This window comes from Ochlerotatus camptorhynchus, unplaced genomic scaffold (genome assembly GCF_037179485.1).
Source record: "Ochlerotatus camptorhynchus isolate MF236.1 unplaced genomic scaffold, CSIRO-AGI_Acam_v1.1 ptg000037l, whole genome shotgun sequence".
NCBI lineage: Eukaryota > Metazoa > Arthropoda > Insecta > Diptera > Culicidae > Ochlerotatus > Ochlerotatus camptorhynchus.
This window is the reverse complement of record NW_027040528.1, coordinates 2,601,481-2,615,472: the sequence shown is the minus strand read 5'-3', so window position 1 is coordinate 2,615,472 and position 13,992 is coordinate 2,601,481. Positions and strand designations below refer to the sequence as shown.

The 13,992-nt window shown below is 36.8% G+C and overlaps 1 protein-coding gene, 1 non-coding gene and 2 pseudogenes across 2 annotated transcripts in view; 2 read left to right on the top strand and 2 right to left on the bottom strand.

The window, feature by feature from the left end:
• Window positions 1-599: 599 nt before the first annotated feature.
• LOC135711198 (dyslexia-associated protein KIAA0319-like protein) overlaps window positions 600-13,992 on the bottom strand; it is a 35,024-nt gene continuing 21,631 nt past the window's right edge. Inside the window, exon 7 of the mRNA XM_065233977.1 lies at window positions 600-1,946. Within this exon, the coding sequence (XP_065090049.1) occupies window positions 1,780-1,946 (167 nt within the window). The 3' untranslated portion in view covers window positions 600-1,779. The remainder of the gene's footprint in view (window positions 1,947-13,992) is intronic.
• Window positions 3,773-4,884, top strand: LOC135710861 (E3 SUMO-protein ligase ZBED1-like; annotated as a pseudogene).
• Window positions 5,428-7,283, top strand: LOC135710850 (uncharacterized; annotated as a pseudogene).
• LOC135711417 (U5 spliceosomal RNA) lies at window positions 12,170-12,288 on the bottom strand. The gene has a single exon (XR_010518482.1). It is a non-coding gene; the product is annotated as a U5 spliceosomal RNA (small nuclear RNA).

Sequence of the window (13,992 nt, the reverse complement as noted above, 5' to 3'; positions counted from 1 at the left end):
GTTCTGCATTATTCATTATTGAAAAGAGCTTGATATAAAGTAGCTTAATACAATTAAATAGAAATGCCAAAATCTTACCGAGTAGTTTAGCTGTTCTGATTTCTGATTTCGGTACAGTTTGTTCAGATCGGGTATAGTTTCTGACTATGTTGTTTGTGGATTCCCATTTTGAAATAACTCAGATTAGCACAGAGTAATAGTTTTATTGCTAGGGAAGTTTCTTTTGGGATCGTTTTTTCTTCATACAATTCTCATTATTCACACTATAAAAATCATGATCAGTCTTAGAAAATCTTTTGAATTGCGCTCGCGAGAAATTACCTGATGGGATGGGTGCTCTTTTTCATCCATAATAGTTTGGGGAAGGGAGAAAGTGGAACGTTGTGATCTAAGAGCGAAATAGAGGCAAATAAAATAGGGAACAAAACACCATGACCCAAACGATTAACCATTGGGGTGGGAAGAAATCACGCTTACCACTACACCACCGGTGCTGCTATTGTCTTCCTACTTCTCCGGAATTTCATAATCAGACTTTGCTGTAATATTTACACAGAACTGTTCCTGCTTTCGGATAAGTAAGTTTAAGCCACTATCAATAGATTTGTTCATCACTGTTTACTGTATTTTAGCCGGTTTTTAAAATACGTTTTATTATCTTTCAATTTGTTAGGTTTCAATAGTTGTATAATAATACTAGCATCTTACGTTCACTTCTTCTTTCATTACAAATTGTTTCGGCTCTTGTGTATTTGCTTCTTCTTCTTTTTTGTTCGCTATCAGTAAGTACATAGTGGTAAACGGGTGTTGGCTCACGGGTCATAAACCAAACCAATAATGGATTAATACACAATACAGCTTCAGTTAACATGAAAATTATATAGAATTTTACACATTTTTTAAGAGAATAATGTGGGACAACTTACAGGTTATTATTTTCCTTTAATACATAAAATCTTCAATCGTTTTACGTAACAAACTTAGTTTGGACTAGAAGTTTAGGTGTTCATTCAAACAATTCACTGATTTTGCTTCGTTTTTTACTCAGCCTATTAATTACAGGGTTTTAATCAAGGGCGAACGATTGAATCTTTTTCGTTCAACACTTGCAGTCTTGGAATGCTGTATGCATACAGTATTAAATAAATCATAAAATCCATGCTAAAACTGTTCAATTTATATTTTGTCTAACACAAGTGCAATAAATAATGACATTTTCCGAATGCTTAATTCTCTCCTGGGGAATGTATCAAACTGGTGTAATTTTGGCTATACTCATTTCTTTGCCTAAGCAATGCTACTTCTGTGATGTCACAGTCTATTGTTCTAAGCATTGTAATGATCACCTTTGCACACATCTGCAAACCCATAAACTACAACTACTCGATGGCTTTCAAAATCACATTTTATCCTCGATTGAAGAATACTTTTAGTCTAAATCACCTGTTTAACCTACCAGTACGCACGGCAACATATATGTAAAACAATAGGAAATCCTACCATTGAAAATCACAAGCAAAACAAGGTAAGTATTTATATCAACATAGTTACTTTAAGCAAATGATAAGTAAGGGCACTATCTAAATGCTAATTTTTATTCTTCACAGTTCCATCTCCGTTTTCTTTCGCAGTGTTGCAGTAATAATCAAAGCACAAGGCCATAAAGTGATTTGCTTTGATAGCTTCCATTGATCAAAATGCTTATACAAACCCTTTATAGGCTTCGCCCACTGTTTAGGGGAAACGTTGTTCTCAATCCAACCATTGTTTGGAATCAATTTAGGTTTTGATTCGTCGACCAAGGCGCGTTTTGTATTTGACGTGACCATTCCGAGCGTCTCCGTTGGGCAATCCCAGGGTGCGCATGCCATTTTGTTTCGAACGATTTTCGAACAGGACGTCCGAGTCGGTTTCCGAATCGGATAGCGCCGTCTCGGCGCGATTGACTGGAAATTGAAGGGAAAAAAATCGATTACGGCAATTCACATTTTCGATGCGACACATGGAGTAGTGCATGTATAGTTTGAATATTACTATAGTAATTTATTTATTTCTGAAATTAAATGCTTTAATTTTTAACAGAACTGCTGCTATTTTCAGGGGCATTATTTTACAACAAAAGGTCTATTAATGCTTAATGTTGTTCTATGTGTAGCTTATTTGCTTTGGCAATATTTACGGATAATTACAAATAAAGATCTGATACCGATTGTTCGGTTTCGAAGTAGAGGAGCGCAAAATCTTGAATGAACTGGTAATATTCCAATCGAAGAGAAATCTAGTTCTAGGAGTCAATAGTTTGTTTTATTACGTTCAATTTATCACACTTTTTAATAAGTATAAAATAACAAAAATTTGCTAAATCAGTATATTTTGAAAATTTGTCTAGCTATAAATTTAAATTTTTTTCAAGGTGCCAGGAATCTAAACAAAATGAAGTCCTAAATACTTCTTATACTGCCGGTAACCGCCAAAAAAATTCTACAGTTATTGCCGGTAATCGCAAGTCAGTCCCATCTGCATTTTTATCAATTTTGAATTTACATCATTATTCAGTTTATCTTTCTATGTTTTTTGAGATGTGCTATTGAAAAAAGGTGGTTTCTTCAAGAAAAATGAAAAACAATACCAAGTCAAATTGTCCCACAGCGAAAAGTAACCGTAAGTCAGTCCCATTAGAAAAAAAATACATGTTAAAAATGTTAGACAACACATCGCATCATGAGATTTGTGTCAAGACAAATTTTGTCCACTTCTCCTAGGGCATCTGGAACATGTCCGAATGTGGCCAATATAGTTGTTATGATACTCAGTTTAACCGTCAATGGATATGGCTTTGAACTATCATGTGATTTGATGTATAGCTTGATGGATTTTGATTCAAAAAGGATTTACCACTTCCCCGGGGATACCCGGAACATGTCCGGGTATGGCCAACATGGTGCTGGTCACTCATCATGACTCTTATTGATCTTATTTTCAAATTCTCATGTGTATTGATTTATCGCATGGTGGGTTTGGCATGTTTATGAAAAGCTCTGGTCTGATGAAGACCCATACTGGCCATACTCAGCGGAATATGTTCCGATCACTGCTCTGGAACCAGTGAAACAAATCCAGAAACATTCAATACCGTTCTATGGGACCATGGTATCTTTCTACTGTTCAATACTGTGCTAAACTAATGCAGCATCGTCATAGAATTGTGACTGACTAGTGCTGTGACGACATCGATAAATCCGATATTATCGATAAATATAGGGATCAAATTATCGATACGATAAACGATATTTCAAAATCCGATATCGACGATAATCTGAATTTAATATCGGTTTGCTGGTAGCACTGTTTATAATATTGGCGATGATGACATTACTCTTTTTGATGGCGCTTTTATGTCAGAAAATGAAGGAGGGAAGATTTATGCTTTTTTCATTCACACGTCAATAAGAAACAGTTGGTGAAAAGAGAGTTTCCCGGCTGAGCAAATGCCGTCAACGTCAACGCTAATTACGCAGTAATGAAAGAGAAGACTATTGACACACTACTCTACCATTTATATCGGATAAATACAGGATGAATACACATTATGAGGGAATCAATGAATCATTAATCTCAACATTTTTCGACTTCCTCGTGTACAGACGAAACGAACTAGCGACCCTAGCGACTGTTATGATTTCTGTTCCGTGCTCGTTTTAATGTATAGTTTTTTTTGTTGCTTCCATAGTCATCGGAAGTCATTTACATATTTATGTAATTCTCGTTGAAGATGTCCGAAGTTTGGAATTATTTTGTGAAAACGTCCACAGTATCCGCTAAGTGTAAAATATGCGGTCCAGAAGTTCCACGTCGCGGTAGTACCACCAATTTGAAAATTCATCTCCAGAAGCATCCGCAGAAGGACAAAACGCTACGGTCGTAAAATGCGTCCAAGTGTCAGGATCAGGAACAAGATTTGGCTCAACCTCCTACTCCCAGTACAAGCTTCGCATCTGCAGAACCATCCACATCGGCATCCAAAATAGATCGAATGTTTAAAGAAACGCAACTTTGGACAGGTATTTTATGTTATTTTTTTTTTTTTTTATAAAATCGTAGTACTTAAAAAGTCAGTAAAATATCTGAAAGGACCGTAGATCTTCCAAGAACTCCGTAGAATATTCGAGAAATCGTGTTGTGTATTGTATGGTTTGTTGTAGTAGTTTGACAGATTATTTGCTGATACCAACCATTTTTCCCACTATGCCAGGTTTTTCGGTATGCATGATAATATAAGATGATAGGGATGAAACTGGTCTCCAAGAGATATTATACGTCGTTGTTCAAGGGGATAAAAGTGGTGATCGTGTATATGGATGATTTGCTTGTTCATGGTACTACAGAGAAAGAACACGACTCTACGTTGAAGCCCGTCTTACAAATGTTCTTGTCTAATATATCTTGGATCGCTAATAGTCTTGGATCGCTTTTTCGAGTTCGAAATGGTAGTATGCTCCTTCTATATATATGACGCAGAACCAGTTATCAAATAATAAATATTATAGTACGATTATTAAGCTCGTGTTATTTTATTAATAATGGGAACTTAATGGACCGAAAACCAGAGAAATTAACGAAGCGATCGCATTCATGATTGTGAAAGATTATCAACCGTTCTCGATTGTAGAAGACGAGTTCTTTGTTAATTTATTGAAAATTCTGGCACCTAAATACAAAATTCCCAACCGCAAGCTCATGACAAAGCTAGTTGACGACAAGTATTCGAAAGTGGTCGAGTGTGTCGAAACAAAAATTCAAGATAAATACTTGACCATTACTGCCGACATCTGGACTGATAGCCATACTACTAGGAGCTATTTGGGAGTAACTTGCACTTTTTGAGCCCTTCAAACGATTGACTTGGGCGTTTATATCATGAATGAACGGCACAAATAGTGCATACATTTCAACTTGCTTTGAGGAAGTTCTTAAACCCAAAGAACATGTGGGCATGATTGTTACAGACCATGCGTCTAATATGTTAAAATCTGTTGCGGATACATTATCTGAAGATAAACATATTAGCTGTGTAACAATCAGTCTCGTTGCGAAAAAATCCATTGAAACTACAAACGCTCTATCAGAACTGATAGATAAAGTGAAGAAGATAGTTGCTTTTTTCGGAGATCAACAATCGCAAAAGATAAACTGCAAAAGCTACAGATTGAAGATTATGCTAAAAGAACACCTCTGAAAATTACTTCATTTGTGCCTACCAGATGGAACTCGGAGTTTATCATGGTTAAATCACATCTATGACACAAACGTCATTCCCATATACTTTGCGTGAAGCCGAAAAATCCTGGTTCTCTGGTTCAATCGAACCAGAGAACCAGGATTTTTCGGCTTCACGCAAAGTATATGGGAATGACGTTTGTGTCATAGATGTGGGTTAAATGGTTTCTAGAGCTGTACAACTTCATACAGATCATTATGTCGGGCCAAGATCGCTCCTCAGAATTGGTTAATTGGAGAGAAAAAGAAATCTGGAGGAAGTCATCAAGCTACTACAGCCCCTTAATGAAGTAACTGAAGATTTGAGCTTTTAAGATTATGCGACAGTAAGTCGGTTGGAAGAAACCTCCAAGCATCATTGTTAAGAGAAATCCAATCCCGATTTGAAAGCTACCGAGCCTCGCCTGTTTATGGACCAAATATGTTTCTGGATCCTCGATTTAAAGATGTTCATTTCAAGAGTGCTGATGAACGCAACGCTGCTACGGAAATAATCATCCACATGGTTTTTGTTGGCGAGGAGCCGCCGAGGAAGATCCCTACCGATAATGGGGTATGAAGTTACCACGAAGGAATGGTTCAACCACAGACAAACAGACATAACTCTTAGAAGAAAATTCTTCGAAAAATATCGTCAAGCGTATTTTGCATGCGCACTAACACCATCTATCATCCACATTCCCAAGCATTGATGTGCAACCAGAGCATCCCTCGTTCATGCAATTTTTTCACCAGTTGCTTTTCCATCGGTCTGTCAACGCTTCAGCTGTGTTGAATAAAAACAAAACAGATGGAAGTCAGTGATGTCGGTTCTACGAAATTTGCCTTAGATCTATAGAATTAATTGAATTCTGCAGACATACGGATCCGTAGGAAAAATTCACAGAAACTAAGACTTTTTTTCAGGGATTTGTTTTGTTTGTTTACTGTGCTTTTTCTTTTGCTGGAAATAAGTTTTCAAACAGGGTAATGCATCATTAATTAGTTCTCTTTCTACCACCGCTCATCACTTTAATGTGTACACAAACAATATAATATGTATCAATCAATGAAATTCATGATGAAGTATTGAACATCAATAACTGGTAAAAGGGGTAAGGGATAAGGTAAGTTGATAGAGTATTACAGTCATCAACATGATTTGCTCTCGAATTCTGTGTTAATCGTACAGCGTAATATAAGGAACGGAATGACTAATGTGCAGCACTTTTGATGTAATATTCAACAACTTTTTTTTTCTGTATTCGTCAGATGTGGTATGTGGCTCCAGTGGGATACCTTGACCACTTATCATTTTCAAGAGCTGACATCTACTAACTAGACGTGAAAAAGAACTGGCATCACTGATAAGTTCGAAATGTGGTGGTTTGCTCAATGCTTCAGTGGCACCACCATGACAAATGCAAGCACATTCCCAACTAAAACATTATTTGCGATGAATGTGATTGTGAGTGTTATGTCTGTTTGTCTGTGGTTCAACGTTACAACAACCGAAGGGTAAAAATGCGAACGCCAGACTCCATTCGCAAGGAAATTGACATGAGGAGTGGAATCGAATCAATGACGTGTGACATTTTTCGGTACTGGGAGCAGCAGCAGAGCAGATTTCCACATTTATACCAGGCGGCACTGAAGCTTCTGCCAAGGATTGCAACCTCGGTAATGGATCCGATATCGATAATCAAAATCCGATATCGAACCGATATTGATATTTTCAATGACCAATATCGATATTATCGATAATAACGACTTCGTCAAAGCACTATGACTGACTTGCGGTTATTTTTCTCATTGATGTTAAATGTAATCGCATGTCAGTCCCACGATATTTTTCCAATATTTCATATTTTTGGGTAAACATAGATGCATTCTATCACGTTGTACGTTTATTTTTTAATTTATCCCTCTAAAGTGTCATATCAGAAAACTCGAAAAATCTTTGAACGCCGTTTTCTCATTTCCAGAGTTTTTTACAGATGGGACTGACTTGCATTATGGGCAATTAAGCCTCCGCAACTAGATATTCTATAACTCGATGGATTCTGCGGCTTCTTAATTTTTCCATGTATCGTACTCTCCATAAGTCGATATTTCTACAAGTCGATGTCTGCTTTGGCCGATGATCTATGTAGTGTTATTTTGATTCTATAACTCGATATGTCAAAGGTAGAGCTTCTGAATGCCTTGATGTTGATGGTAAAAAAAAAGTAAGACATGATTACTGGTGATCAAATTGAGTACCCAGGACCCATCAACCACATCCGAACATGCTCCTGGTGTTTCGGGAAAATGGCCCATTGCTTTAATTTATGCCAGGACCTATCATGAGATATATCAAACAGGTTATATTCAAGGATGGAAAATCATTTACATTCATTTGCCTCTAACTTTTTTCATCAACAGAATACCGTAAAATGATGTATAAAGCTTTTGTACTACAACTTTTGTTAATAACTAAAATCTGTATATCTTATGCATGACGAAATAGACCTGGCAGAACATGTTATTGTTTTTCAGTGAATGCAATTTACATTCACTGAAAAACAAAGGTGGGTTCTTATCGCTCTGATTCATCATGCATAAGAGATACAGATTTAAGTTGTTTACAAAAAATGTACCTAATATCAAAGCCTACAAAACCTTCAAACTCTATTTTATGGAATTTTTGTTGATGAAAAAAGTTAGAGGCAAATGAATTTAAATGAATTCACGAAATGAATGTAAATGATTTTCCATCCCTGGTTATATTGAATGCTCAGGGCGGATGCTGGGTTATTAGCCCGAAGGTCAGTAGACCGAATGGTCATTAGGCCGAATGACCATTAGGCCGAGCGGTTATTAGGAGGAATGGTCATGAGCCCAAATTCCGGAAAATTATTTCTTGACTCGCGACGAAAATTTGGTTGTTTGAAAAAGAGAATAGTCAGCAAATAATAGAAGGATAAATAAAGTTATTTAATATTAGACACCAATTGTCAACAATTATTTAATCTCATGTCAGGAAGAAGATGAAGAAAAATTACTATAGAAACTCGCGGTATCTACTATGGAAAATCCTAAAAACCGAGAATCCTCGGGGAATCTTCAAATTTTGTTACTTAAGATTTTTTTAAAGAATACAATACATTTTATTATGCTACTATTTAATTTCCTCGTTATTTTCTTTCACTCATTAAGTTTAATAGATCCAGAGCGGATTTATCCTCAGGAAAAAAAATGAAAAACTTAGAGACTTGAATTGTTTTTTTTTCAGGCTCTGGCATATGAAAATTTTTCACAAATTTTATATTTGAACAAACATTTTTAGAATTTCTGTTCTTTCAAATAATGATAATACGAGAAATTTCAGGAACATATTTCCTAAGTATTTCCCAAGATTTTAAAAACATCAAGATTAAGGACCTTGCGTAATTTCCAAGACTCATGAAATTGGATGATAATTTCTAAGGAACTCATTCCAAGGGAGTTCTGGGAATAACTGTGAGGAAAACATCAAGTGCAATTGTGGGGTTGGTGGGGTTAGTGGATTTTCCTATGTTTCGAGGGGTGAATCGATTAGCTTGGGACCGAAGAGAGTACCAGAGCTGAGCCAAAAAGTTGAGCACGTTTCTTCGGGACCTTCTGGTCTTAGAGTTACTTCTATGGTAGTTCTTCGCCAAGTAAACTCTGAATAGGATTCGAAAGAAATTTGAATGAAAATTAACACGAATTTCGGAACTTAATTTTTAAGGAATTCTGAAAATTCGAAGAAGAATTTTAAAGGAATTCTGTGGACAATTTCAAGAAGAAAGACAAATAATCCAGAGAATACATCCTTGGGAATTTTTGGAGAATACTTCGGTTGTATGCTAAACGGAGGATCACAATTAAATCTGAAAATAATTCCTGGAAAAGAACTCGGAACAGAATTTCAGGAGGCTTCTGACTCGAATGCCAAATAATTTTTAATGATAAATCTATGGAATTTGTTACTCCACTACATGCGAATTCTTAGGAAACTTTCAAAATAAGTAGAATTCCAAGGGAAGGAGTAACATTCAAAGGGCATTCTGACATGAATTAATTGAAAATTCTTAGAATAATTCCAAAGGATTTCTTACTGAGGAGCATTTCCAGTGTAATTCCGAGGAAAATTCTGTGGGAATTGAATTCTGAGGATGATTCCAACGAAATTTCAAGGAATATAGGAATTTCTGGAGAATACAAAGTGAATGCTGAAGAGAACTCCAAGTGAATTTTTCGGAGAAATTTCCGGAGAATTCCTAGGTTATACTGCATGAGCTATTAATAATTTGAAGAGCATTGCAGAGATTGAATTCAAGGAGTGTTGTGTAGATGATAATTCTTACATAGAATGGAAAATTTCCCCTATCTGATGATAGTGTTAGCATGCGTGGGCGAGCTACCCAGTTACGCCAAATCGACGATCAAATGCATTGTTTACAAAAGCTGATACGTCCCTTTGAAAAAGTTATCGAGAAATATATTGCGTGAAAAATGCGAATTAGGTTTGGTGCTTGCAGCTGCTCATAAGGAAGAAACGATTATTGATCGGAATGAATACTAGACCAACAATCGAAATAGGCGGAACAAACAAACGTAAACAATGGTTTAAACGCAAATTTATCGAGAATCATAGCAATCTAATACCATCAATTGATAGAGCAAACTTCCTTTATCGAATGGCATTGTTAGTTTGCGTGGGTGTGTTACGATTCTCGAGAAATTAGTGTTTTTTTTTCACAGGGTTAGAAATATATTCCGCTTATGTGAAAAATCTGTAATCTGTTCAAAATATTGAGAAAAATCTGTATAAGCGCAGCTAAATATGTACATACAGTGTATCTCAAAATTGATCGCACAGCAGTACTTAAATTTTAGAAAAACCGCTGTAAAAGCTCAAAATAAAAAGATACGTCCCTGATTTTTTGGTAGCTGACTCAACATACATTTATCAATTATTGGCTAAGTATTAGGCATATTTGGTTGAGTTTACAAAAAGTTAGGGCAATTTAAGGAAAACACCTTTATTTTCTTGAAATAAAATGAACATAACTTTTTGAAATTCTATTCATTTTTAGTCGTAATAAAGATCATTCATCTGCCACTAATTTGACTAAAATTCATCCATTAGGTAGAAAGTTGAAAATCGAGCGTTTCACATAGGGTAGAGAACTACTTCGGCCTAATCGCCCATTTTGGGCCTATCGAGCAGAAAACTTCAAATAAATCCTTGATTTCAGAGTTAACAAGTCAATTATGCATTTGGTACGATACTTTAGTTAATAAGCTACGGAACGAAGTTAATGAGAACGCGTGATATGAAGGTTTGCACCCATTATTCCCAAAAACAAAAGAAGCGCTCCAGCCGAATCACGTTTTATCTTCATCGCATAGGCCGAAGTGAATTCTTTGGCGTTTCAATGCGTTAGGCCGAGTTTAGAATCCGTAGGCCGAGTTTGGCGTCAAGAAGCAGTGTTAGGTCGCGGCCAGGGTAGACGCGACACGCGATGCGACTCACGCAGGGAATAATAATAAATAATAAGATTCTTTTGAATTGGTCGCGTCGCGTCTACCCTGGCCGCGGCCTTAGACTTTTGACAATATCTCAACGATTAGTTCAGGCATAACATTTGATAACGGCACACAAGAATTTGTAAACAAACTTTCTAAGGCCCCTTACACGCGAACCAAAGTACGCCCACGCAAACCAACAACATCATCGGATAGGGGCAACTTTCACCTTTCCGAAAGTGGTATTGGTTTGCGAGGACGTACTTTGGTTCACGTGTAAAGGGCCTTAGAAAGTTTGTTTACAAATGCTTTTGTGCCGTTATCAAATGTTATGCCTGAGTTTATATATATCAAATCTTACGGTACGTACGGAAAGGTAAATAAATGTGGAAGCCATAAGCCATCAGTAATAATAACATTCCGTTTGGTGCTAAACTGCGCTAGATTAAGGGAGACTAAGTGCGGGTGCGGGTTGTGCTTAATAGGCTGAAAATAGGGCAATTAACCCTACTAAAATAAATCTAACTTCATACAGGCTTCTCCAATGAAGACCAAAATTATAGCAATAAATTAATAAGCATCCGTTCAAGCCACGAATAATACATTTCATCCATTTATAAATTAATTCTTCTAAGAGTATGCGATCAAATTTTGAAATTCACGGAATGTGTGATATTCAAAGGTGATTTCACCAATTGGCGTCTTGCAGTGAAACTTTTCCAAGCTTTCGCCACCTACATTTCGAAGTGAGAACTACTAGAACGAGGATAGTTTCCAAATTCTCCAAGTAAAACAGACGATTTTGGGGGCAAATCGGTACATAAATAAAAAAATAATAATTTCCGGTGGAAACTTTTGCTTGAATCGTGTAAGAAAACGTGTTTGCAAACTAACTGTTATTATTTCGGTATGGATCGGAGATGTTTTCATGGAAAATTAGGCACAACAAGTTTACACCCACAGGTAGAGGTTACCTCCTGTGCAGCTGCATTTTTCGGAAAATGGTGAATTTGTGCGATTTCCACTAGGATGAAAGTGGAAATTAAGTGAATTTACTTAGGAAAGATTGTATCATGCTGGTGATAATGTAGAAATACGGCAATCATCCAATTCAGTGCTAACATTTGAAAACGGCGCAAAAGCCATTTGTAAACAAATGGTTTGTGGGCTCTTTACTCGCTACCCGAAGAACGCCCACGCAAACCAACAGCATCGTCAGGAAGGGGAAAATTTCCCCTACCCGATGTTGCTGTTGTGTCGCGTGGGTGTACTTCAAGTAGTGAGTAAAGGGCCCACATACCATTTGTTTACAAATGGCTTTTGCGCCGTTTTCAAATGTTAGCACTGAATTGATTTTTATTTATGGATAATGCTCGACCCAGCTAAGGATCGAGACGATATAAAAATTAATTTAGACTCATTAGAGTGTCCCTCTCCACGGAAATCTTTAGTAAAAGGCGAAAGATTTATTCGACAATTGAAGAGAGACCAGAGTAACTACAAAAGAGCTACACTACGGAGGTCATCCTCGGTCGCTATATTTCATTAGCGATGCATGACCTGATACGTGAGCTACGCACTATCCCGTTATTCTGTCATTTCAGCATTATTTCATCCCCCGCCGAGAGAAGGATCAGAATGAACTACATAGGGGAAATGGATGTAATGTCGGCCTAAATACCCCTAATTTGGGCCCATACATAAATTTAGCAATCGACTAAATTTTCAATAGCGACCAAAAATATCCATTATTACAGTCCCAATGACGTGTTCATCTAGATAAAATTGATAAATAGCAGATTTTTAGAGATGGGCCCAATCTTAGATCCATATGCCAACATTAGTCATATCCCCTGGGGTGTTCCATCCAAGTTGCAAAATCCTATGAAACTTAACAGTGGCAGTGCGCTTCTTATTAAATTTTCATTTAGCAACAATGGTAAAAATTACAGGAAAAATCTCATGTACCTACAAAATTCTTTGTTGAATTTGATGTTTTGGATGCTAGATGAGAATCTCCTTTATCAAACTATTGCCGCGGGGTTTTTGGGGTTACTCATAATTATTATACAAATAATGCTCATGTTCATAGATTGTCATGCCAGTGTATCCGCAGCAATATGTTGCAAAATATCGTGAAATCTGTTGGTATAGCCGAGGTTATCAAAAGAGAAAGTCGATTAAGAGATTGAAATGTTCATAAACTTAAATAAACGATTCGAAACGTAAACCAAGCGGTCACAGTACAGTGCAACCCACGATAATCTGATTCGCATCGTACACGGATAACCGAATGCTAACAGAATGTACACAAACTGTACTGTCATGACACCATTGTAAGGTTTCATAAATATTATGGCAAACCGATTAGCAAAGACATAAACCTTGGTAAGGAGAATTGTTCACTGCTGCGTACACGGTCGATGAGATCACTCAAAATTAAGTGGGTTTTCACTCAAAACCGTACACTGAAAACGAAACTTTCTCAGAGAGTGAATTACTTTACTCATTCGTATACACTCAAAGATAAATTAAATCAAAAAAGCTTGCAGATTCCCGCTTCACCTTATTGAGTCCGAGCCATGATTACTTCGGCAGTAGTCATGCATGATTAAAATCGAAATAATCTTTCCAGTATTAAATTTTAGTCTTTTTCAATACTGATATATAATCAAAAAAAGTAGAAGGGTCTGTGCCTAGGGGCACGAACGGAAGCTTGACGTAGGACCGCTAGTGGACGGAATAAATGTGAAGAGCATTAAGTTCTTTTAATTGATCAAATCAGGCATAACATTTGATAACGGCACAAAAGCATTTGTAAACAAACATTCTAAGGCCCTTTACACGCGAATGATGTTGTTGGTTTGCGTGAGCGTACTTTGGTTCGCGTGTAAAGGGCCTTAGAAGGTTTGTTTACAAATGCTTTTGTGCCGTTATCAAATGTTATGCCTGAAATATCTATTATCTCAACTCTTTCCGTTTTTGAATTGTAGGCGATCCAAATTTGTAGTAATCTTTTTCAAAAAGAAAGTTGATTACGAGAATCAATCCAAATCAATTGCACCCCTGCTTCCAAGTTTGTGTGGTCGTTGGGGGCTTGTGGTTCTGAATATGGACAAACAAGCACAGCTAAATTCTATTCCAACTCTTTACTGATGTATGCTTGATGGCCCTGAAAAGGGCCGTTTTATTGAAGAGGAC